The 26,941-nt window shown below is 44.5% G+C and overlaps 1 protein-coding gene across 1 annotated transcript in view; it reads right to left on the bottom strand.

The window, feature by feature from the left end:
- Positions 1-9,813: 9,813 nt before the first annotated feature.
- The window catches only part of Tmem233 (transmembrane protein 233), a 34,723-nt gene continuing 17,595 nt past the window's right edge, over positions 9,814-26,941 (bottom strand). Inside the window, exons 2-3 of the mRNA XM_046456540.2 lie at positions 20,371-20,507; positions 9,814-10,239 (exon numbers count right to left, since the gene is read on the bottom strand). Of these exons, the coding sequence (XP_046312496.1) occupies positions 10,233-10,239; positions 20,371-20,507 (144 nt within the window). The 3' untranslated portion in view covers positions 9,814-10,232. The remainder of the gene's footprint in view (positions 10,240-20,370; positions 20,508-26,941) is intronic.

Genomic DNA, 26,941 nt, shown 5'->3' with positions numbered 1-26,941 from the left:
AGAATTCAGCTGGCTATAAAAATAGAGACTTGTGAATTTCAGAAGTATCCACCCTTGGGGTAGAGATCTTAATTTGTAAACAGTCTCATTTTGTGACTTCTGGGGTGTCTGACAAAATTTTATTTCTCGGCCTGAGTGGTAGTTGTTAAAATATCTGCCGGGTAGTCATTCACTAAGCCACATCTTACTTTGGTGTGGTTTCCTGCATTCTTATTTTTATTTCCAGTGAGAAGCCAGAAGACTAATTGGTCTCTCTGGATGGGCAGTTCTATATTCTGTTTTGCACTTTTATAAATAATACTGACATCATGTATCCACGCAGCCTGCCCCATTCACATATCCTACGATTAAAATCGTGGGGATAATTCCTAACGAAAATAGAATCACTAGATCCAAGAGTATACACACCTTCCAAAATTTGTAGAAATTGTTAAATTTCTTTCCAAAGAAGATCACCACGATGCGATTTGGGGCCTCTGGCTCTCACACCCTCATTGATGCTAAGTAAAACGGAACCTCAATATTTTCCTGTGCATTTATGCATTTGTTGATTTGTGAGTGAGGGGGACTAAGTTTTCACTGTTGGTCATCTTCATTGCTGAGACTTCACCCAGGTAGGCACTTCTCATCTTCTTAAGATAAAAATTGAAAGCTACAATTTACTGAGAAATTCCGCAGGCAGGTCCTGACTGGATACTTCCACTCCTTTTGCTACAGGAATTATTCCGGAATGGGCTTGAGTCCAAAGTTGAGTCCTTTGACTGGAGAATGCAGAATACATTTTGTCTGCAGGTCTGTATAGAGAGGCCTTCCTTCTCCTGGGACGTGGATGGAGAAGGCAGGAGCCCGAGAGCCTCCTCTCATGAAGGAAGTCAATCTGAGAACCAGGAATACACATGACCGAGAACAGAGCTGAGAGAATCCAAAATAAACAGAGACAGAGCTTACTGTGATGTGCTGGATCAAGCTAACCTTGAAGGTTGTTTTTGTCTGAAATTTTCCAGTCTCAGAACCAGTAACTTCTCTCATGTTTCTCGTACTAAGTCAGTTGGATTTTCTGTTGCTTGCAACCAAAATCGTCCTGACTCATACTCAGATGAGGTCATATTCATAATCAATAAGGATGTTGGGTTTTTTCCTTCCTTGTTGAATATTAATTATCCGTGCATAGAAAATATGTTTTAGACATAGAGGTCAGACCTCGGTGCTTCTTAACAGTTGATAAGATTCTGAACAGAAAATGTATTGTAATGAATGCAAATCTATCCCAAAAGTTCAGCTCACACAAATTTATGTCAAGTTTGCATCTAATTATGGAAAATGGGTAACAGGTGATTAATAGGTCATTTCATCCTGTCATGTGCAAAAAAGTCATTTTCCTAGTTTGGCTTAGTTACGAACTAAACTGTGAGACTCGGTTTATAATTTTACGGGAATTAGTTAAGTGTAATGATTAAGAACGTGGAGTTTAGAATTGCGTGGCCTGGGCTCCAGTTATTTAGCTTTTCAACTGTGTGACCTTGGACAAATTACTGAATTCCTTTGTGCATTAGTTTCTTCAGAGGTCAAGAAGAGTTAATAGTAGCTCGGTTGACCCCTTGTATCTGTTGGTTCCATATCTGGGAATTCAACCAACCTTGGATTAAAAATATTTGGGATAAAAAAATTGTGTCTGGTACTGAACATATAGAGATTTATTTTCTCTTTTTCACTATTCCCTAGGCAATACAGTATGACAAGTATTTATAAAGCATTTACACTGTATTAGGTAAGATAAGTAATCTAGAGATGATTAAAGTATAAGGGAAGATGTGTGTTGCTTCTGTGCAAATACTATGCCATTTTGTATAAACCATTTGAGCATCTGCAAACCTTGGTATCCTGGCTGGGGAGGGGGGACCCTGGAACTAATTCCCCACAGGTACTGAAAGCTGAGTGTCCTTGAATCTAGGGTTGCTCAATCAATAGATGGGCAAAGGAAAAGTCACTTCACAGAAGAAGAAATATGAATGGCCAACAAATATATGAAAAAATGTTCAACATCTCTAGCAATTAGATAAATTGCAAATTAAAAATACACTGAGATTTCATCTCATCCAGTCAGAATGGCAATTTTCTAGAATACAAGTAATAATAAATATGGATGAGGATGTGGGGGAAAAGATACACTCCTACATTGCTGGTGGGACTGCAAATTGGTACAACCACTTTGGAAAACTGTATGGCAATTCCTCAGAAAACTTGGAATGGAACCACCATTTGACCCAGGATATACCACTCCTTGATATAATACCCAAAGGATTAGAAATCAGCACACTGTAGTGATACAGCCACATCAATGTTTATAGCAGCTCAATTCACAATAGTTAATCTATGGAGCCAGCCTAGGTGCCCTTCAACAGATGAATGGATAAAGAAAGTATGGTATTTATACACAATGAAATATTACTCAACCATAAAAAAGATTGGCTTTATGACTTTTGCCAGTAAGTGGATGGATCTGGAGACTATCCTGCTAAGTGAAATAAGCCAATCTCCAAAATCCAATGTCCAAATGTTCTCTCTGAAATGCAGACACTAATACACAATAAGGGAGGAGTGGAGGGAAGAATGGAAGTCCACTGGATTAGACAAAAGGGAATGAAGGGAAGGAGAGGGGATGGGAATAGGAAAGACAGTAGAATAAATCAAACCTAACTTTCCTATGTCCATAAATAAATACACGACCAGTGTGACTCCATATCATATATAACCACAAGAATGGGATCTTAATTAGAATAAGTTATACTCCGTGTATGTACAGTATGTCAAAATACACGCTACTGTCAAGTATATCTAAAAAAGAACAAAATTTTTTAAAGAGAACTAATGTAGACTAGCTAGGAAAAAAAAATCACACACACACATATGGTTGCTAGCTAGAAAAAATTATATATATATATATATATATATATATATATATATATATATATATATATATATTCTAATGATAATTGAGTGAGAATACATGTCAAGAATTAGCACAGTACCCGACAGACAGCAAGCCATAATATTTGTTATTTGTTATCCAGTATTTATTTTAAATGGCTAAATGACTTCTTTGGAGCCAATAAAGATAAACTTAGAATCGAGTCTGGAGCTAAATAACAAGCCCTACTGATCCGGCCTCTGTCTTTCTTAGTCACCAGGCATTTGATTGTCTTGTCTGCTTTGGGTATTTCTAAGGAGCAGAGATGTGAATAGTTATCTCTGCATCACTCTTGTGAAATTTAGGCCTGAGCCTTATCTTAAAGTGAGCTAGCCCGAAAATTATCCCAGTGATCCGTCAAATATCTAGTTCAAAAGCGGCTGACTGTACTTCAGGGCTTTGTTCTAGTGCCTACAGGTAAGTACGTAATACCTGCCGCAGGTGGGTTCTTGTGAAGGTTAAATGTATGTGCAGCACAAAGTGCTTAGAACAGTGCCTGACATAAGATCTAAAAAGCGTTAGCTGTGTGTAGGGGGGTGTAGTCAGCGGTATAGCTGCTTGCCTGGCAGTCCTGAGGCACTGGGTTCAGGTCCCCAACACTCACTGCAATAAAACAAAACAAAAAACAACGCATTAGTTCAGCTTCTGTTTCAGTGTTACTTTGTTGTTGTTTTGTTTGGGTGGTGGTGCTGGGGATCAAAGGGCATACTAAGCATGAGCTCTGTCACTGACTTACATCCCAAGCGTGTTTCTAAACCAGATTCCAAGAACTCAGAGGATACCTAAGGTAAAGAAGAGCCCTTCATTCAAGTGCCTTTCTCCGTTGCTACCAGCAGAGGGCAGCCCAGCCTCAGAGGAGGCCTTGGGGACAGATCACCCAGAGGGTCTGGGTTCTTTTGGGTCCCTATCTTGAAATAACTTTTTGCTATAGGTGCTTCATCATCTCTTTCTTTTATTAACTCCTCATGATCGGTGGTAAAGGAATATGTGAGAATGTTTGGGGGTTGCAGAATTTTCATCCAATACCTTGGTTAGCTTTATCTATCCATCCGTCCATCCATCCATACACTCAACAGATAACTGTGGAAAACCTTCTTCATGTCAGGTACCCAGCTAGGTTTCAGGGACTTAGAGGTGAACAAGATGGACACCATCCCTACCCTCATGGGACCCCCAACTCAGTTGGGAAGCCAGATATTAAGTGGTAATCACACCAAGTGTACCCCGCTACTGTGATGATAAGATCTCAAAGGGTAACTACAGCACTACGTGAGCATGCAAACGGGAGACCACCCCCCCCCCGTCCTTGAAGGGTTGGCATGTCCAAGAAGGCTTCTCTGAAGAGGTACTTAACATGAGACAGAGGGAGGCCTTGCATCTGACACCCAGAAATGGGCGTTAGCCAGGTGAAGGGGCCCATGGGAAGAAGAACTTTCACTCATTCAGCAAATAGGTACCCGGATCTGCCTTATGCCATGCCCTGTTCTAGGTGCTCAGTGAATGGGACGGGCAAAGTCTCTGCCCTCGGGATGCTGACAGCCTGGGGGAGGAGATGGACAACCAGCAGGTAAAACAATAAAGAAGAGAATGAATGTGTGGTTGAATAAATAAGAAAATTACAGGTAGTAATTTATTAAATTACAGGTCGTCCCATGAAGAAGATAAAGCAGGGTGATGTGACGGCAGGTGACTAGGGATGGGTGGCTGCTCTAGTTAGAAGCTTAGGCTGGCTTCTCTGAGAGGCTGAGGTCTGGGGCATAAGGAAGAGCAGCCACGTGAAACCCTGGGGAGGGTGTTCTGGGTAGAGGAAGCACATTTTTTTGCCTTGAGGCAAAAATGATTTTGGCATGATTGGGGGGGGGTGGCAAGAAGGCCAGGTGTGGCTGTAGCAGAGGGGTGAGGGGGAGTACGGAGTAGGGGAGGAGATCTGAGAAGCGGCCATGGGACTCACCATGTAGGGCTTCATGGGCTGTGGTGATTGCATGGGAGAGTTTTGGTTGGGTGGGTCAGGTTTCAGCAGAGGAATGATGGGATTCCACTTAGGTTTTTTTTTAAAAAAATATATATATTTTTAGTTGTAGGTGGACACACAGTATCTTTATTTATTTTTATGTGGTGCTGAGGATGGAACCCAGTGCCTCACACATGAGAGGCAAGCGCTTTACCATTGAGCTACAGCCCCTTTCCCTCCACTTAGGTTTTGAGGTCACCTCGACTGTTGCATGGAGCATGAATGGGAACACAGAATGGGTTAGGTAGAACAATGGTCTTCCAAAGACAGCCCCATACGAATTTCTGAAAACTGTGAATATACTAGGTTACGTAGCAAGAGAGAATTAAGGGAACAGATGGAATTCAGATTGCTAATTAGCAGACCTTAAATATGGAGATCCTGCTGGGTTATCCAAGATGGGCCCAGTGTAATGTCAGGGGTCTTTAAATAAGGAAGTGGGAGAGAAAGGTGTCAGAACAAGAGAGGTGTGGTGTGACAGCTAAGTGGCCATTGCTGACCTTGAAGATGGAAGGGGGTCATGAGCCATGGAATACAGGCAGTCTCTAGAAGATAGAAAAGGTAAGAAAGGGGATTCTCCCAGAGAGCCTCCAGAAAGGACTCCAGCCCTGCCGCCATCTTGATTTTGGCCCACTGGGATCCACTTGAAACTTCTGACCTCCAGAACTGTAAGATAATAAATTTGAGCTGTCATTATGTAATATTCGTAACACCATCAATCTGATACGAAGACACAGGAGCCCGAGTAGGAGGCTACTGTCATAGTTTAGATAAGCTTTGGCAATGGTTCAAGACATATTTGTGTTGGCTTCTCTTCCATGCCGTTCACCAGGCTGTGGCAGGACTGGACTTCTTATGAGTTTCCCCCCCAATACATCACTCCAAAGCACAACCGGTTCCCATTCATGGGATTCCATGTCACCTTCAGGGAGGAGGCAGAGATGAACACGTGGTGGCAGTGTCAGGAGATGACAGCTTGGGAACAAATAGCAGTGCTTGCCAGTGGACCGGTGTGTGGGTGAGACCTGGGCAGGTCGGCACTTAGGCAGGAAGAGGTGAACATTTTGTCCTGGGTCCTGCCGACCTGCTGGGCGCTCCTCCGAGGACGGGAGCGGGTACCTCAGATGACTTGCAGATGCCCCACGCAAGCAACGCAGAGAGGGAACTTCCAACGTCCCTCTTCGGACCTCTGATAATGACTCTCTGCTGCAACGGATCCATCTATTGCAAAGAGAATTCCTTCTTTCTGAGGCTTCTCCAGCGATGAGAGGCAATGCCTGAGCAGCGTATTTGCCTGTTAAGGGATTTATTTCAAAACCGAAATGAAAAAATGTCTGGGTTCTGGGATCTGATTCCAAGGATAATGCCCAGGCTCAAATATTCCATGTCCGTGAGTATTTTTTAAGGGTTGGTGGTAACTTTACAAATGTGGATGCTATTTTAGAAGATTTTTCTTTCTTTCTTTTTCTTTTCTTTTTTTTCCTTGGGGGGGGGGAGGGTAGGTAACCAGTGGCCCTAAGCTGTCTTTTATATTTAGAAGCCGGGATCTAGGGTTATGTATCAAGATTCATGCGTGGTGCCGTTCTGCTGAATGCAGCTGTCTTCCTGTAGGCCAAAGATAATTTGCTGATCCAGGAGCTGAGGCCAGCGATTTTATGTCTGCATCTGCTTCTGCCCATAACTTGTGGGCACAGACGGGGCAGCCTCAAGAGCTGCAGCTCTCCAAGCCTGGGGATGCCAACCAAAGGCAGTGAGATGGGCATTTGTTTCCTGAACCTTCCCCCCCCCCTCACCTACTGCTGGTGCTCTGTCTTGCAAAGTGACTGTGTGGTACTCTGGTCATCCTGTCCTGTCATTTTGGTGTGGCCTTCAGATGGTGTGTGTGTGCCTGTTCCCCCTCTTTAGACCATGGGCAGCCTCTCCAGGGGTCCCTCTTCGTGGTACTGAAATTTCCAAAGCCTCCCCCAGCTTCTGTGACTGAGCAGGTGCCCCACAAATGTTGGTCGGAGGAGGAGACAGAGGACAGTGATTACACAAGAGGGACATGGAAAAGCCACTAGATCCCTAGAGTCCTGTGGGTGGAAGGCGTAGTTGGGAGCAGAATGGTTCATGTGGACAGTGGTTGTTTTTCTGCCAGGCTCTGTCCTTCCTTCTGGTAAAAGCACTTTGGTTCTCTTCTGGGAAACCACCCTGCCCACACCTTCAATCCATAAAGATTGCATTGGGCTAGCCTCGCACTCAGCTCCAGGGCTTGACCACTGTCCATGGGAATGGACAAACAGGGTGCTGAGTACCCCCTGGCCACAGCAGCGATTTGTATTGGCATGGGGACCACATGGCTGTTCCTATCTCAGATGAATTGTGCAATATTTTGGATGAAACCAGATTTTTCTTCCTGTAGTTACTAAAGGAATGTTTTATTTCCACAGGTGCTCCTAAGTGGGTAGGAAGAAGTTCAAATCTATGGGCAGCCATCTCGTTGCCGTGAAACCCAAACCAACTCATTAGGCTGGGACTGAGAATTGCACAGGGAAGAGCTGTTATTAACAGTGAGCACCCAGATCTAGCCATACCTGAAGCTATTCTCCCAGAATTTTCAGTTATGTAAATAGTAAACTCAGGCTGGGGCTGTAGCTCCGTGTTAGAGCCACTTGCCTAGCACATGTGAGGCACTGGGTTTGATCCTCAGCACCACACAAAAATAAATAAATAAAGATGGTATCGTGTCCATCTACAACCATGTATATATGCTATCCCACTCCTCGGTATTTAGCCTGAAGAATTAAAGTCGGCATACTAGAGCAATCCACGCACACCCCAGTTCGTAGCAGCACGATTCACAATAGCCACACTATGGAGTCAGCCTAGGTGTCCATCAACCGATGAATGGATCAAATACATCTGGTATATATACACACAATGGAGTTTTATCCAGCCATAAAGAAAAATGAAATGATGTCATTTGCAGAAAAATTGGATGGAACCTGAGACTGTTATGTTAAGGGGAATAAGCCAAACTCAGAAGGTCAAGGGTCATGGGTTTTTCTCTCTTAGGTGGAAGCTAGAGAGGAGGAAGGAAATGAAAGGTGGGGGTGGGGGTGTCTCATGAAGATCAAAGGTGATCAGTAAAATAGAGGAAAGGGATAGGGGAGGGAGGAGGGGAGGGGATAAGGAAGTGCTGGGAGTGATATTGGCCAAAGCACGATACATCATATAGTGTGCATGTGTGAATATGTAACAAATCCCCCCATGATGTACAACTATCATGCACCAGTAAAAAGATGGACCCCAGGGCCATTTTATGCCCTAAGTTATCTGAGCATGGATGCCTCGTTCAGCCCCCGTCTCTTGGCCTCTCTGTGGCCTTCTCTATGGAAGGACACTGGGGTGGGGGAGCCACATTTTGGTTCTGGAAGTCTCCAGAAGTCCCAAGGAAACATAATTCACTCACTGTGATAAACACGCTTTACTTAAAACCGTTTTTATTCTGCCTCTCAGCAACACTTTTCATTGAATTTGAGGAAAAGACCAGGGACCCGAACACATACAAACAAACAACCAGATATTACAAACAGAAATGAGGATCCGATCTCCTGGAATGGTGCGTCCCTGTGTGCCGAGAACCCGTGTCCCTGATGCAGCGTCCTCCGGGGACCCGAGCTGGCTCATAATGAGCATGTGGGTGGGATGACGGGTAGAAATGGGTGTCCATTCACTTTTATTTATTTATTTTTGCCAGGGCTCAGTATTTTAACCAATGCCTGAGATTCACAGTCTCTAAGAATCATGACTCGTATTGGTAGACACTTAGCATTCCTCCCCCGGGGAACACACCTATTGTGACAATTAATTTTCATAACACGGTGAGGTAAGTAGGCAGGTGTTCTTATCTGCATTTTCCAGAGGAAGAAACTGGAGGCAGAGAGAACCCCCAGAAACTTGCCTGACATCAGCTTGCATAGCTAGTTAGTGGCAAGAAGAAAAAAAAAAGGCACTGGAACAGATATAGTTTGACTTTTAGTTTCTTATTCTTTCCATGAAAATTCACTGCTTTTTCTTCTGCACTGGAAAACTCATTATCACTGTGTTTCTAATGTTCGTTTTTGAAATTTGCTACATATCTATAAATATGAATTTATTTGAACAGAAATGACATAACACATCCATCTCTGCAGAGCCACAAATGGAAGGTAGTAAATAAAATATATAACATGAAAATAAAACAATACCATTGAGTTCCATCTAGATAGCAGACCGAACCCCAAGGGCAGCTCCTTCTTTGTTAAAAAGCACAAAGAACCATAGGGTCAGGAAGGTGTCAAGGACCCACTGGCACAAAATTGAGACTTGCTCCCGGCTGTATCAGATTGAGAAAGAAGAGAAAAGGGGAAACATTCTCTGTGATGCAATATTACTTAACAGTATGTCTATCAACTGCTTGGAAACCAGCCTGGGCGCCACCCGTGGTACACGCCTTCTCTCTGCAAGACACCGTTAGCGTGTTCCAACAGGTAGAATCATTGTGTCACAAAGCCAGTCCCAAGCTGGGTGCGGTGGTGCACGCCTGTCATCCCAGAGACTCGGGAGGCTGAGGCAGGAGGATCGCAAGTTCAAAGCCAGCCTCAGCAACTTATGGGGCCCTCAGCGACTCAGTGAGACCCTGTCTCAAAATAAATAAATAGATAAACAAACAAAACAAAGCCAGCGCATTCCCACCTTAGGGGTTTGCGGACAGAAAAGAAATACGAGGGGGTGGCATAGCTGGGTGGCGTTCGGGAAAACCAAAGAGCTTGCCTGCCACCTCTAAAAAAATTGAAAGAACAAACACACACAATTCAACTGCATTAGACAACTTTAAACATGCCGCAGAGGCCCCAGCATCCACCGCGCTTTCTGGAAACTTCCTACTCCCCCCCAGTTCAGACCTCCCCACCCCGTGAAAGGAGACATCTGGAGATCATCTTGAGGGAGGAGGCATGGACACAAAGCTTGGCTCCACTCAGAATGGGAGCCTTCTTTTCTTCTTCTTCCTCTTCTTTATATACTAATCGGGGACATTGGCTGATGTGGCCGTGCTGTTTGGGTTGCTGAATCTTGGACTTTTGTTGTTGGTTGGCCAGGGACCTGCCTCTGGAGAGTCCTGGAGGAAAGGATCTCACAGTCCAAAGTCGGGGATCCATCCCTCAGTGTCTTTGGGGAAGGGGGGTGTGCAGATGAGGACCATCCTCCACGCTGGCGGCTGCAGCAGGCTTCTCAGGAGCTGTGAGGTACAGACAGACAGTGAGACACACAGACAGACAGGCAGACCCACAGCGCCCGAGCCTCGGTGGCCGGCTTCCTTGGCTTGCCGTCTGCCTTACTTAAGGGAGATTATTCTGGGTAAACAGATGTTGAGAAGGACAAGCAGGTCTGCGTGCTTTGGACCCTGAGCAGAGGATTCCTTTTGAGAAATATTTAACATTTGGAAAGTCTATTTTATGGTCCACGTGGCACATGGAAAAAGCTGAATGACACAGATGCCACCAAATGCCTCTAGCATGTCTGAATCCCATTCTCCTTTCCAATGGAGAGTGGTGCTGCTAGAACTTCTGCGTGCCTCTACAGCCATTTTTTTTCCCTCTGCATTTAAATCCAGAAATATGCAGTTGGAAATTATATATTCATTTTGTGTGTGTGTGTGTGTGTGTTTACTTAATGGGCTCATGCTGTATACAGTTGTCCCTCAGTATCCTTGGAGGGTTGGTTCCAGACTCCCAAGGATAAAAAAATCCACAGATGCTCAAGTCTTTTATAGAAAATGGAACATCCTAACATACTTTCAATCATCTGCGGGTTACTTATACTATCTAGTACAATGTAACTGCCGTGTAAGTAGTTGTTACACTGTTTTGTTTAGGGAATAATAACAAGAAAAAAGTCTATGCATGTTCAGTACAGATGCAATTTAAAAAGTAATTTGTTTCCCCTGCTGTTGGTTGAATAGTCAGATGCAGAGCCCACAGAAATGGAGGGCTTACTGTATGTTTTTCTGCAATTTTTTTTGTTTACTTGTTAATTTATTCGATAAACAATTACATGATGGGCATCACTTTCAGTACTGGTGATTCTTTTTTAAATATATATATTTAAAAATTAAATAATATATTATATTATTAATATAATATTAAATTATATAAATATAATATATTAAATAATATAATATATTATTAATATAATATATTAAATAAAAAAATATATATATATATTAGTAGTGGGTGGACACAGTACCTTTATTTTTATGTGGTGCTGAAGATCACACCCATGGCCTCATGTTCTCCCACTGAATCACAACCCCAGCCCCCACTGACCCTTTTAATACCTGACAATCACACAGTAGAGAGTGTCAGACAGTGATTTATGCAATTGAATCTTTCCAGCTCCAGAAGGTAGGTACTGTTATTATCCCCATTTTATGCAAGAGAAAACTGAGGCACAGATGGGTTAAAAGACGTGCCCAAGGACCCTGGATTGAAACTCTAGCGCTCTAGCTTCAAAGTAGGCATCCTTAAGGGCTGTGGTCTATAATTATGGGAAATGACAGAAATGAAAACTTTCCTGTGTTTTTCATCCCAGTATGGGGAACCAGGGAGTGGTAAATGCTAGGAAGAAAAGTAAAATTGGATAAAGCTAAGGTAATAGCTGAGCAAGCATCTGAGGAAGAGATGGTATGTGCTGCATGGATATGAATAAACAGAGTTTCAGGCTGAGGCAAGAGCAAGTGCAAAGACCCTGGGGCAGGAACATATTTGCACTCCTCCAACAGAAGAATCCACTATGGCATGATGGGGAGAGTGCCACGAGATGGGTCAGAGAGGCAGCAAACCGATCGTGCAGGGCCTTGTAAAGTTGTAGTAGGACAGATGTTTTCATGTTTAAATGCAGTGTAGTATCCCATCCTGAGAATAAGCTGCTACTTACATAAACTTCCAATGGATGGACATTTAGATTGTTTCAAGGTTTCCCTTATTTCAAACCAAGCTGCCGTGAACTCATTGCATATCTATGTTTCATAACACATGCTGCACGTTAGAATTCCTTGGTGAGCCTAAAACCTGCTGGTGCCCGTTCCTATCACGGGAGATTCTAATAAAATTTCCCCTAGGGTGGGCTCTGGGCTTCAGAATTTTTAAAAAGCCCCCCAGGTGATTCTGATGTGTAGCCGGGGTGCAGAATTACTGTTTCACGTGCATTTGTGTGCACCTGTATCCAGGGTGGATTTTGAGAAGTGGAATTGCTGGGTTGGCAGGCATGTGGATTTTAAAGTTTAATAAGTATCATTGTCCTTTGGAATCCAAGGAGGATTGGTTCCAGGACCCACCCTGGCCACCCAAGTCCACAGAAGCTCATGTTCTGTATATAAAATGGCAGAGTATCTGCGTAGCCCTTTTGCACATCCTAGATCCTCTCTAGACCACTCATAATCCCTAATGCAATGTAGATCCTGTGTAAATCGTTGTTATATTTTATTGTTTAGGGATCAATGACAAAAAAAATCTGTACATTTTTAAGATAGATGCAATTCCCCCTCCCCAAATTTGTAGTTGGTAGAATCCACAGGTGTGAAACCTATGGATACAGAGTGCTGACTACACATTCAAGTTGACTTGCCAGAGACTATCCCATTTACTCCTCCACCAATGGTATTGTATCCATTTTTTTGCACCCTGCCAACACAGATATTATCCATCGTTTTAATTGTTTCAATCTGGCAGACAAAATCACACAGTATTTCATTATTGCTTGAATTTGTGCTTCCCCGCTGGCTCGTGAGGGGGACCATCTTTTTTCATGTTTATTCTGATTTCTTCCCCAACATCCCATAAGCTTATGTGCCCCTCACATTTAAAAAATCCATTCTCTGATGGCAACTTATTTCTGACTTATCTCTCCCTCAACTTATCTGAGCCAACAAAGTCCCTTCTGACCTGGGGAAATGGGTGATATCCTCATTTTTCATTATGGAATCACAAAAATTCTCCAAAGACACATCTGGGTAGAAACAACTCCCGGGAAACCTTGCCCTCGCCCATAGTACAGGAAAGAAGACGGATTTGATTTATGGTTTTTTTTTTTTTTTGCAAAAAGGCCACGTTCTTGCTTTAGGCCTACCTTGACATACTTCCCTCCCATCTAGATAGGATGTTTTGAGGCCAGAGAACTGCATTCATGTCAGTGTGTTTATAAGAGAGATGCTTTCCTGGTGAAGAATGGATTAATAGCTCCTCACTCCATGTCCCTATTAATGGGACACAATCTTGGGACCCTTAGCCCTCCCCAAAGGTCAAGTTCTTCCTTAATATAAACCTTGGAACATAAAAGCTCCTAAGGTGAAGAATAACATGCGAGCACTTTTAATGCATGGTTGGATGTGTACCTGGCTATTTAGATATCTCTGAGATCACTCAGAGATTCGAGTTCAGTGGCTCACCTTGTATATGCATTTAACTTATGGCAAATCAACTATTTATGTCACTCAAAAAGAAAAAAAGCACTGGGCATGGTGTGGCATAGATAGACCTGTAATCCCAGTGACGTGGGAGGCTGAGGCATCAGGATTGCAAGTTCATAGTCAGCCTCAGCAACTTAGCGAGGCTCCAAGCAACTTAATAAGAGAGCTGTTTCCAAATAAAAACATTAAAAAGGGCTGGGGATGTGGCTCAGTGGTAAAGTGCCCTTGGGTTCAATCCTCAATACAAAAACAAAAACAACAACCAAAAACACCCGCGGCCCCCAACCCGCCAACAAAAACAAAAACCTTCCAATGGAGGAGGAGATTCTCGCTGCCACTCTACTCCATGGTCAAGAGCCTGGAACATGGTTTCAGGACTTAAGACACCTTCAAAAAGACACAGCTCCACTGTACACTCCCAGATGATCACTGGGTCATCTGAGTGTATCATACTTATGGCTGAGAACACTTGTCTCCCTTGTACCCAAACTTGGTCATGGTTAACTGGCTATGCCACTAAGGAAGTCCCAGTGAATTTCATAGGACATCAAGACAAGTGACCAGGAACATGTCCACAAGGAAGGAGGAAGAGGAAACCACTAACTTCCCAGGAAAAGAACAAGAACAGAGGATTCTAGCAGGCAGCTTAGGTGTCATAGTGTGAGACAATAAAGACTAAATATTTGGTCCCTAATTCTGGATCCTAAGACAAAGTTCCCAATACTCTTGTAGATCCGGGTGCTAAGAGAATCTTCTGTTCCAATATTTGCTCTTTGACTCAAGTTTCTGACACAGAGTTTCTAGAGCCCTTAGAGTTTTCTGGGCAACAGGAGCATCTTTTGTCCTAAAAAGTGACTCTCGGTGGGTGCTGGGTAGACTCGGATGGGGGCTGGTTGCCAGGGGAACACAGCATAGGGTTAGAAGTTTGGAACATTCAGCCTGACCTCCTCACCCCAACTTCCAGGGAGGGGGTAAAGGGATGAAGGGTTAATTGACCATCAAGGCCCATGATGCAATCAATCATGCTTACATAGTGAAGCTTCCATAAAACTCTCCAGAGACAGGTTTCTATTAGGTCCCGCACTGCTGGACGTGTGCCTGGAGGGTGCGGGCTCAGAGAAGGATGGAACCCTCTGTACCCCTTCCTGCATCCCGTGCCCTATGCATTTCTTCTGATGTTCATCTACATCCTTGGGATGTACTTTATAATAAATGAGTAAACATAAGTAAGTGTTTCCCTGAATTCTGTGAATCCTCCCAGCAAGTTAACAGAACCTGAAGACGGGGTTTGAGAAACTCCTGATTTATACCTGATTGGTCCAAAGCACATGTCATAGTCTGGGGCTTATGATTGGCATCTGACATAGGGGAAGTCTCACGAGAATGAGCATGAGCTGGTGGGATCTGACCCTAACTCCTGCAGTGCGCTGGTTTAGGATGGGCATTGGAATTCATTAAGACTGGTAAAAGAGAGGGCCATCGTAGGTGGACACTTCACCTGTGTGATTCATCATTTCACTCTCCCCAGCAACTCAAGGGCAGAATTTTTTTTTTTTCTGATTTGGGGGAGACTCCAAGTTTCTGATTCCGTTTGGACCAGTACATTTCTGTCAACACAGTGTTCAAGTCAAACTTATTGAACATTTTGACTCAAGTGATTCTCAGATCTTACGAATTGGATCACATCAAATCCTATCTTTCTTTGCCCAATTACCACATGGCTGACGCAGATATCCTGTAAAATTAGAATGAATAAGACCTTCTGATGAATTTGGGTAAAGACTATCAGGATCTGAGGCTATTCCAAGAAAGCTACTCCCTGGAATTTCAACCACTTGGGATTTCAATCTGTTCTTCAACAGGTGGGACATTGAGGAAAAAGACAAATATTTTGAAAGGCAAGGACTAAAAGGCAGTTTACATTTTTGATTGAAACTTAGACACACATTTATGGCTTTTTATCTGATCTCCAGACTTGGTATCTTTTTAAATTTTTTAAAAATTTTCTTTCCTTCCTTCCTTCCTTCCTTCCTTCCTTCCTTCCTTTCTTACCTTTTGTTTTTCTGAGATAGGGCCTCATAATTTGTCCAGGCTGGCCTCAAACATGCTAGCCTCCGGCCTCAGCCTCTGAGTAACTGGGATTATAGGCACGAGCCACCATATCTGGGAATTGGTGTCCTTTGAAGTCAGATTTCCCCAGCCCTCTCTGGAAGTCCTTGCTACCTTTAGGTTGTTCCAACAGAAACTCCTCTGGGGACATCTGCTCGGCAGTAACCCTATTCCCCGTCCTTGGCAATGACTTGGAACAAATTGGGAGGATGAGTTTGCTGATGTAAATGAAAACTGACCCCAGTGTTAACAGCTACCGTCGTAGGTGTGGTCTTCCTTTTGGGTGTGGGAGAGGAAATTTTCTAGGACTTGGCAAAGAGGGTTCTGCTAACTACCAGTGTCTGAATCTCCAGGGTGGTGTGAAGAGCTGAAAAGATGCGGATTCCTGGGATTCATGTCTTATCTTAGTGAGCTGGAATTTTCTTTTTTTGGTGTTGGGGCGGGGTACCAGGGATTGAACTCAGGGGCACTCAACCCCTGAGCCACACCCCCAGCCCTATTTTGTATTCTATTTAGAGACAGGGTCTCACTGAGTTGCTTAGGGCCTTGCTGTTGCTGAGGCTGGCTTTGAACTCGCGATCCTCCTGCCTCAGCCTCCTGAGCTGCTGGGATGACAGGCGTGGGCCACTGCGCCTGGCTGAGCTGGAATCTTTTGAAGGTGGGTTTGGATGAGGACTTCTAAACCTTCCAGATCATTCTTCTGCAGTGTAAGGGTTGGGAACTCTTCCTTAGTGGCTATGCATTGCCATTCAGTTCTTCTAGTAAACTAGGGCTGGGGAATTTTTATTCCAAAGGATTATTGAGAAATTGGCTATATTTTTTTTTTATCTTTATAGGAAAATAGAATTGATTTCATTTTCTAAGAATTAGTTCCTTATTGTCTTTCTCTGTCATTTTTTCCTTTATTTGTCTGGCTCATTCTTTTACTCCCGCTCCCTCCTACTCTTTCTGCCTCTTCTCCCTGTGTCAGTCTCTCTTTTCTGTGTGTCTCTCTCTTGCACACACATGACAAACACTTTAAATTCGAGTTTCTCCATGGGATTCTAACTCTGGAAACTTTTTTTGTTGTTCTCTTTGATAACATGGAGGGAAAATATTTAAAAGGAATCTGAGGTGGTGCACACCTGTAATCCCACTGACTCTGGAGGCTGAGACTGGAAGATCGCAAGTTCAAGGCCAGCCTCAGCAACTTAGTGAGATTCTGTCTCAAAATGAAAACAAAACAAAAAAAGGAACTGGGAATATATCTCAGTAGTAGAGCACCCTGGGTTTAATCCCCAGAACCATAAAAAGGAATCTGAATTTATAGATAGGGAAATAATTCTGTTTTTATTTAATAGGGAAATAGAGTCATAGAGAATTTAATAACTTGCTCATATGGTCTGTGCGTTGGAACTAGGATTTGAATCTTGCTAAAACTGATGCTAAAGTCTAGGCTCTAACCATTGGGAGACACTGCCCCTTAGGAAGAAGGAATGAGAAATCACCCTCTCTCATACTTTGTATTCCTAAGTAAGCAAGCTTCAATCACAAGTATATACACATCCAGAAAGAAACATAAGAGGAACGAAGGCCGTCCCTATCTAGGAAGACTTCCGTGCCCCTTACAAAACTTCTTAGACAATGTCTCATGGTAACTAATCTTTGAAAGCCAAATTGTCCACCACCGATTGCCAACTAAATACAAAGTAGTTAGTACCCAGGCTGTAACACTATGAATTTGCAGTCAACATCCAAAAATCAGAAGAGCTTATACAAAAGCCCAGATCTCTAACACCTCTTGAAAAATGGGGCCTTAAGTGCTAAGTGGTAAAATTGGGGCAGAGTGGTAGCTGTTCTCTTTAAACCAATCAACCACAGTCCCCACCACTCCCTATTGCCCCGTGACCAGGCTCCTTCATTCACATAGGCTCCCTGCCTGAGTCCTGCAGTACTTGGACTTGGTGACCCTTGGCCTGGGTCCTCACATGTTTTGTAGTGGGAAACCCTAACCCCATCCCCTTGTAAAGGGGTGCTGGCATTAGTTCTAAGGCAAGTGCTAAGTACTGCCTTCGTTTCTGTGCATACCAGAAGGGTCACATTGTTGTGGAGGTCGTGTGCAGTTGTGGTAAAGAACAGCATGAAGAACACACACTCAAGCCCTAACACACTCACATCCTGTTTCCCACTAATTAGCTATGGAAATTTACACAAATCCCTTCATCTCTGAGCCTCAGTTTCCTTCTCTGAAAAATGGGGATAATAATACCTACCTCTTTGGATTGCTGTGAGGCTTCAACAAGGATTAATCTATGTAAGTGTTTGGAATGGTGTCTGACAAATGACAAGGTCAATACCAGTGTGGATTGCTATTATTATAACCCTCTTAGCTCACGCTCTGATCTGGGCAGTGAGTATTTCCCTAATCCTCAGGAGTTTAGCCAAGACTTGGTCTCATTCCCTGGGAACACCGTCCTTTGAGTGTGAGTCACAGATACAGAGCCTTGAACTCTATTTAATGGCATTTTATATCCTGGGGTCCTCATTATCCATAATGTTGGTGACAGTAGTAATAATGGGCTTCATGAATGGTCAGCATTTTTAGTGTACCACTTAAGAAACAGACAGCAAACTCCACAAATTCTGTGGGTCAATCTAATTAACTTTTACAATAGTTTTATGAAATTAAATGGGTACTATTACAACCCCCATTAGGCAGATGAGGAAACCGAGGTTAGGAGAAGTTAAACAAATGGCTGAAGGTGAGTCAATGCTAAGAGAGGGCCTGGGATCAGGCTGATCTGCACCACTGATCCTGTACTCCATGATGCACGCGTGTGCATGTGCATACATACACACACACACACACACAGCATGTTGTGCCTTCTTTAAAGGATAAAGTCAGGAGGGTCCACAACTGTTTCCCAACTGTCTTCCTCTTCATGGGCCCATATCATAAACTTTCAATCAATTAGACCCTATTGACATCCGTGCCATCAAAGCAAGAAGCCTTGAGCTTCCTGTGTCCATGTCCTTTTCTCCCTTTTGGGGGCAGAGCCACCTATTTTTTCACTTGGGACAGTTTCTGTCTTGACATCACCCCCTCCATCTGGCCACTGACTGCTCCTAGTTCTGGCATGTCCGATAGGAAGTTGGTCCACTGTGATATCCGCTGCTCTCTTGGTTGCCAAGGTCAAGCTGGCTGATCTGGCGGGATGAAGGATGCCTACTTCCTCCCTCACCCACCCAGATGAGCTTCTCTAGTCAACTGAGCCAAGGAATCACCCTGCCCAGCTCAAGGGGCAAAGTGAATGGGGTCAAGGATATAGGAAGACATAGTTGTACCTCTCCGGCAGAAACTTAAAGAATTTCTCGGCATTCTTATCTGTATCACCAGAATTTACCCCGCTAGACACAGATGGATGTGGACTTGTAATTTTTGGGTCTGGGTTGTCCATCATACCCCCTCGTCCTCTTTCAGAGCTCTAGTGGAAAGAGTCATTGATTCTAGCAGATGGAGCTTAGCTCAGCTCATTGAAGAAATCAGAAGACACGTGTCCCAATTAACAGCCTCCGTCTCTTTATGAGATCAGGGCTCATCCCTGATACCCAAACCACACGTGGTTCTTTTGGCCCTTAAACTAAGAATCACTGGGCTAGTTTAAGGCCACATCACACAGGAAATCATCTTACAGATCATGTGGTAATGCAGATCAAGGAACACTCCTAAATACACCATGAACTCCCAGGCATTTCCCACCCTGTCACTGTTAGATGGGACTGTGTGACTGGTTTTCTTCGTCTAATGGTGAGCCTGAGTGACATTTGTGACTCCCGGACTTCTGCCATGAAAAGTCCACATGAGGTTCTCTGATCCTCCTCCTTCTCCCTGTCTCAGCCTGAGGATACACCATGTTCTAGATCAGAGGACCACAGACAAGATATCTTATTTTCATAAATAAAATTGTAGTGGAACACAGCCACTCGCTCATTTGCATACTGCACTTGCTCATTTGCATATTGCCCAAGGCTCCTCTTGTGTTAGGATGGCAGACTCAAATAGTTGTGTCCGAGACAGTGACTGGGACCATAAAGCCTGCCAGGCCTAAAATATTTAATACCTAGCCCTTTGTAGATAATGTTTGTCGACCCCTTGTTCTAGAAAAACCCAGTTCTAGTGGACGAGGACCCACCCCAAGATGTGGTGAGACTCAAGAGAGAGGCTGGGATTGCAAAGGGTGAAATTTATTAGGGTTCTTGCTGATGGAAGCATCATCCGGGGTGGCAGCAAGAGAGTTGAATTCTCACAATTTGGTCAGAAAGAGGGTGTATGGGTTAGGACAAAACGGACTCCAACCTGGCTAGAATGTATCTGGTTTATCTTAAGATCAAAGATTCAGGTGCATCCTTGGAGCCAGAATCTGGTTTTAAAGCTCCCACATACCACTCCGATGGTTTTGTCTATTTATAGTTGCTGGGAAATTATGCAGGACAAACGACTAGCATTATTCTGGGCAATCGTGGTGGTTACAATTCAAAAAGACAGTGGTCATGACAAGCTGAATCCAGTCACCCACTTTTCTAGGTAGGATAGCTGCAGGGTGGTGGAGCTGGGTCATCCTGGGGCCCTGAATGACTGTGTCGAGGAGAGACCTCCTCCTGACAACATGGTCCGGGGTCACGTGAAGCAGATAGGAAATGCCTTTTGTTTTGAGTTGTTTGTTACTGAAGTGGACCCTAACCCATCCTAGCAGGTGCCAGTGGGCAGTCAGGAGGAGGCGTTCCCACGGGGAGGGATTCAGAAGGCCTACTTACTTCCTCGAGAAGTGCACAGCACAAGAGATGCCGATGATCAGAAGGCCGATGACGATGGATGCGATGGCCACCCACTTGGCATTCCTCCCCAGCCGCCTGGCTCCTTCCAAGTCTCCTTCGTTGTAGCTGTTCAGAGACTGGGGGACACAAGGGAAGAGCTGGTGACATCACACACCCACAAGGCCTGAGGGTTCGCAGGCTGTCCTTATCAAACGTCTCTAGGAGGTCTCGGTGACTCTGCTCCTCTCAGCTCTGGGCTGAGGAGCACACAGCATGGTTTGCAAGTCCTCTGGGAAAAGCCTCCCCTCAACTCCAAGGTAGAGTCAACCACCCTCTCTGTATTTCCTGATTGCTTTCATCTTAGCATGTCCCAGAGACTACTAAAAGGATTGATTTTGTCTCTCCCATGGGAATATTATGACTATGTGGGCAGGAACCCGTTGTCTAATTTGTTTAGCACCATATACCAGTGCCTTTTTGCTTGGCACACGTTTGTAGGATGATAGGATGAAGGGGGACATCTGTCTTGTCCACTAGCACCAACTATGCAAACTAGGACCCATGAGCCCAACCCAGTCCTCTGCCTCTTTTTATAAAAGTTTGCTTGGAACATAGCCACATCCATCTGTTTACTATTGTCTGTGACTATTTTGATTAAATAGTTGGGACAGAGACTGTAGGGCTTGTTAGGCCTCAAATATTTGCTATTTGGTCATTTATAATAAAAGTTCACCTGTTTCTGCATGAGAAGGGCAGTCCCTGAGGTCAGGGACTTTGATGGAATGGACCACCTCTATGCCCAGGCCAAGCCTGTCATTCAACCGATACCTACAGGTAGAGCTTTCCCTATTAAAAGGTTGCACTAAGCTTTGTCTCCTTTCCCCAATGTCCTGTCTATCCCGCCCCTCCTCCATATCTCCATAATCCAGCATGTTATAGGTTATTACTGGGCTCAGAGGAACTTCCTTTCTGATTCTGTGTTTGTGCCAAACTTGTTAAATATTTAAATGTTGCCTCTTTTGCTCTTTGAGCAGTGTCTGGCATAGGGTAGGAGCTCAAGGTATCTGTATGGATTAAATAGAGGTACGGACCTGGAAGTTGCCCTGCAGAATGTGCGTGCCTCGAGGGCATCTTGGAGTTCTCTGAGCTAGCCCGGGGCAGGCCCAGAGAAGGTGCTCAAGAATCCTTGCAGCTCAGCTAAAGACCCAGAACTATTCATCTCCATTACAATAAGCCCTCTTTGTTTTCCCACTGCTAAGAATCACCCCAAAGTTGAGCTGCAGCTTAAAGAAGTCTGACATATTTATTTAAGAGATATGTACTGAGGGTCTCCATCAGTGGTGTGAACCATAGGTTTCACTGGAAACTTCTATTTTTGCTTTGAAATCATCACTGCAGTAATGATTGTCCTCTTCCTGGACGATCAAGGGGGGTTAGGTGTGTGCGGACAATTCCAAGACAGAGAAATACCCAGGATTCCACAGAACTTTTTGCTTTTGGAGCCTTTCATTAATTCCTGGAGCTGAGCCACCTTAGTCAGCAATAGCCTCGGAGGATCAGTAACGAGGAGGACTTGCTTCAGGCACCTTGTTTGCACAAGAGAGTGAGGACCTGTGACAACTCGGGGACTTCTGGTGAGTTCCAGAAATCGGAGTCCCAGATCTGGGGTTCTGCACCCTGAGAGCCCATTAGGAACAGATGGGAAGTTAAGATCATTAGATATCTGGGCCTTGTCCCAGAGAGACTCTGACTTAAACTGGTGTGGGGACGAGGCACACATTTTGAGGGTTGCATTTATCATGGTGATTTATGCATAAAATTCACCATTTTTAGGTGCACAGTTCAATGACATTTAAGTATCTTCACATTGTTGTGCAAACATCACCACCAACCATATCCAGAACTTTTTCTTTCCTAAATGGAAATTCCACATCTGCTAAACTCCTCATTCCACCTACCCTTCCACCCCTGAAGATGATAATTCTACTTTCTGACTCTATGAATTTGACTGTCCTGGGTACCTCCTAGATGCAGAACTGCTAAGAGCCAAGTATATGATGCATGGCATTTTTGGTCTAAAGGTGATGCCAGCTAGCCATTGAGATGATATGATTATGTTAAGATTTGCATTCATATGGATATTGGACTCCTGCTGTTCACCTAGGCCGGCTACGGGACTCCTGGAGAGTTCCCATTGGTTGGGGAAGTACAGTAGGAGGGAGTTCCGGGGGAGGAGCTCTCTCTGCGGGTCCGGGAGGAGGCCGCGTGGGTGGAAAAAATCTTCCCCGGGCGGTACCAGACATTGGCGGCAGTTTCAAAAAATAAACTTTGTTGCTGCTTGAGTGGCTCGTGATTTTGTGCCCAGCCAGACTGCGGCACAGAACCATGTAGTGTTTGCCATTCTGTGACTGGCTGATGCCTTTAGAGTTCACCTATGTTTCAGAAATCCCCTTCTTTTTAATGTAGGATAATATTCTATGGCAGGCATGGGCCACGACTTGTGTATCCACCCATCCCTCTATGGACAGTTGGGTTGCTTCCACTTACAGTTTCACAGGATTGAAAACCTTTGGTGCAGGCAGCTGTCCTCTACGAGGTTAAGATGCCCAATATCTTGAAATATATTCCAAGAAACTATGGAATGGACTATGAACTCTAAGCTTAGGGAGACCAGAGTTCAAATTCCATGTCTTAACAGCTGTGAGAGCTAAAGTGAGTTACTGACATTTCTAGGTGCGGTATCTTCATCCATAAATTGGGGACATCAGTAACAGCACCTACTTCACATTGGAGCATTCAGTGAGTTAATGCACATGAAGGGTTTTAGCACTGACCCAGCACAGAGTATATGTTCAACAAATGTTCGTTTTACCGAGTTGCTACTCCCTGTGCTATTCTTATCCGAAAGCCGAGATCTTTGGGGTGCAACAGAATAACCTGGCTGGATCCAAATCTTTGAGGACCCAAGTTTGAGAAGCTGTTCTGGAGGCTTCATAATCCAAGTCCCTGCACAGAACATTAGGAAGCCTGAATCCAGAGCTCATAATTCAATCTAGAACTAGGAAGAGGTGGCCTCTCCCAAACTACTCATTATTCTTTCTTTCTTCCTTAAAAAACATAGTTCAGAGATTAGTCATAGTGATGGCTGATGTTGCCACAACCAAAGAAAATATAATGAGACTCCGTGTCATTATATTGCCTCAAACAAGGTGAACTCTTGGCTTTTTGAATAAGAAGACAGTTTTATGCCCTCAGCAGCAATGACCAACAGTGTGGGAAGAACAGCCCTTCTGTGCCATGTTGAAGGGCACCTCCATCGACCAGGCATTCATTGCCCATGAGCTCAAGTGGGATGGGAGGGGGCCTGGGGCCATTGGAGTTGTTCAATACAGGTCAGGGCGGCCATGCTGACCACCTGACTTGGGGGGTACTTGGGTGCAAGCCACGAATGGGTCTCCACCAGCCCTGATCGCTTGTTGCCAGTCCAGTATCTCGTATGTGACCCCCTCCTCTGCAAACAACCATCTTTCCAGGGCTCCTAGGAGAGACCTTGAGTGAGTCCAGGAATAGGGGCTGCTGTCGGCTTGAACAACAGCTGAAGAGCCTCTTTCAGCATCAAGTGTGGGTGTGAACTCTCCTCTCCCTGCGAGTCCTCCTCTGGGTCTTGGAGAAGGAGCTGCTCACAGGGAAATCTGGTGGGTGAATGTAAGGCTATGGGGGAGGGACCAGAGCAGAGGACTTGAGGACACTCAGATTTCATTCTGAAGGACTTTCTGTGGCTGCACGTCTCTGGCTTTAGGATGGAGAGCTAAACAGAAGGAGTTCTTTTATTCCTTCACAACATGTCCACTGTAATTTTTCCTTTTTTTTGGTATTTTTATTTTTGGTGGTGGTGCTGGGAATTGAACCCAGGACCTCAGGCAAGCTGGGCAGGTGCTCTACCACTAAGCTACCCTCCAACTCTCAGCTACCATCCTCTTCCTCTTCCAATTGGAATGGCATTCAAAGGGTTTCTTGGCAGAATCAACAGACTGAAGGGGTGGAAATGGGTTTTAGAGAAAATGCCTGGTTTCTAAATCTTTCTCTGAGGAGCTTAGAATGCAAAAGGTCCTTTTCCTTTCTGGAAAGGAAGACCTAGAATGACTCAAAATGACTTTAGAAACTTTATATGGATCTTATTTATTCTTTTTAAAAACTACTAGTGGAATTGGTGAACACGAAAGCTCTTAAATGCTTCAGAAACATACAGTAAGTAGTAAAGCTCTTCTCCTAATCTTATTTCTCAGTCTTAACAGTCTGACACAGGGATTCTGTTTTTGTTCCCAAAACATGAATAACATTCTACCACACTGGTTCTGAAGCCCCCTTGCTCCCACTCTGAATGGGGTGGGAGACCTTCCAGGCTAGTGGGTCCCCATCTGACTCATTCCTGTCTCCTTCTCATTCCTGATTTAAGGTACTGAGTTACGTTGACAGGCTTCCTAATACTGCATCATTGTTGTATTCTTGGAAAAATATCTGAATTTTCCATGGTGCAATTTTTTCCTTTGCAACTTCTTATTTTTAAATAGCTTTAAACCTACAGAAACATCATGAGTCCCCCTCTCTCTCTCCCTCTCTCTCTCTCTCTCTCTCTCTCTCTCTCTTTGGATAGCAGGGATTGAACTCAGGGGCACTTGACCCCTGAGCCACACCCCCAGCCCTATTTTGTATTTTATTTAGAGACAGGGTCTCACTGAGTTGTTTAGCACCTCGCTTTTGCTGAGGCTGGCTTTGAACTCGCCACCCTCCTGCCTCAGCCTCCTGAGCTGCTGGGATGACAGGTGTGCGCCACCATGTCCGGCTGCCTGTTGTCTCTTATGTGGTGCTTGGACATTGCCAGGAGTTTCTCAGCTGTCAATCTCATAATTTCACAAACTACCTGCTGTTATTTAGGGTGCCACGCACGCAGCCGGTTGCTGTGTCTGTTCATCCTTGCAAAATATGTTTTAAAAAAAGGGGGGGGGCTTTTAATTTCTTTCCAGTGTTTATTTTCTTTTGAGATGCAAATGAACATTCATCAGAGTATAGAACAAATGGGTTCTCAGGACACGTTTTGTAAGGCACTCGGGAATGTCCTTGCAGGGCCTCTTGGCCAACCCCACTCCCGGCCATCATCACAAACCCACAAACCTAATAGGAGCATCTGGGTCTTGGTCAGGGGCCATGAGCTGGTGAAGGTCACACTGACAGAAAGTGGGCCAGGTCCTCTCTCCTGTAGTAAATCTAATGATGTCATGGTCACAGCATATAGCTATTTCAAGCTTATTTATACACCCCTTCCCTGGATGGACACACGATACCCAAATACCCACAGAAGGAAACTTGGTCAGGAGTCAGAAGTGAGGTGACTGTGTCTAGGCCAAGCCTCAGCAGAGAGCAGCAAGGTGACTGTCCCTGCGGCGGCGACTCCTGGCTACCTGTTGGAGTACAGGCGGCTCCTGACATCTGCCCCTCAAAGAAGGAGAGGCCAGAGTAGCCCCATCAAGTTGGATAACTGAAGCTGAACCCCAGGGGGTCTGATGTTCTGGGAAGTCTCGATACCTGACACCAGGCGGTAAAGCTACTCCGCTGTCCTAAGCCAGGAAAATATGAAAGAACTTGTCTTTCCGTCTGCTCTTTACAGCAGAACTATTGCTACATCCTGCGTGATACCCCGGATGAGAGCGTCACCTATGGGGTTGTTGCCAGTGTAGACCGGAGACGAAACTCTCCAAAGTTACTCTTTTTATATTCCCTTGGACTGGTGGTTCCTGACCCTGCCTGCCACTTAGAATCACCTGAAGAGGGAGCGCTGAAGATATTTTTGTGCCCAAGCTCCATTCCACACTGACTGGATCAGGATTTTGTGTGTGTGTGTGGTGGGGGAGGGGAGTGTAGGACCCAAAGAATTTTTGTTGAAAATTTCCCAGATCATTCTAAAGAGGCAGCCAGAGTTGAGAACCACCGTCTCAGATGCACATTCATTCATTCAAAGACGATTGAGCCCCACTCTGTGCCAGGCCCTGCTTCCTGTCCTCAGGGTGCTTACATTCTGGTGGAGACTGAAAAAAAAAGTATGCATGCAAATAAACATGATTACGGAATATTATTAAGCTAAGAAAAATGGAGAGGAGAGCTCTGTGGGGCTGAGCAGGGAGACTAAACCTGAAGACCTTAGAAGGAGCCAGGTTTGCAAAGAGCTGGGGAGAGAAGGCCTGGCAGGAAGAACTGCAGGTGTGAAGATCTGGAGGTGGGAAAGGATTTTTTGTTGTTGTTGAAAGTTCCCAAGAAATCAACATGACTGAAATGTAGATGCCAAAGAGGCAGGAGGAGAGGGAAGGGAGAGAGAAAGAGGTGACAAGGGAGAGTTTCATCTCCGGTTTACACTGGAAAAGAAGTTGGGAGCTATATTATCATCAGTAATTGCATTAATATGGTAGTTGGCATTTATTGAGTACCTACTCTGTGCCAGGTCCTGTACTGACCACTTTAGATACATCCCCTAACCAAATCCTTATAACAACCCTCTTGCAGGTAAGAGCAGTGTTAC

The sequence above is a fragment of the Marmota monax genome, unplaced genomic scaffold (genome assembly GCF_021218885.2).
Source record: "Marmota monax isolate L192 unplaced genomic scaffold, Marmota_monax_Labrador192_F-V1.1 WCK01_AAM20220418_F8-fsc00185, whole genome shotgun sequence".
Classification (NCBI taxonomy): domain Eukaryota; kingdom Metazoa; phylum Chordata; class Mammalia; order Rodentia; family Sciuridae; genus Marmota; species Marmota monax.
Note: the sequence above shows the minus strand (reverse complement) of the source record. Positions and strands in the feature narration are given on the sequence as shown.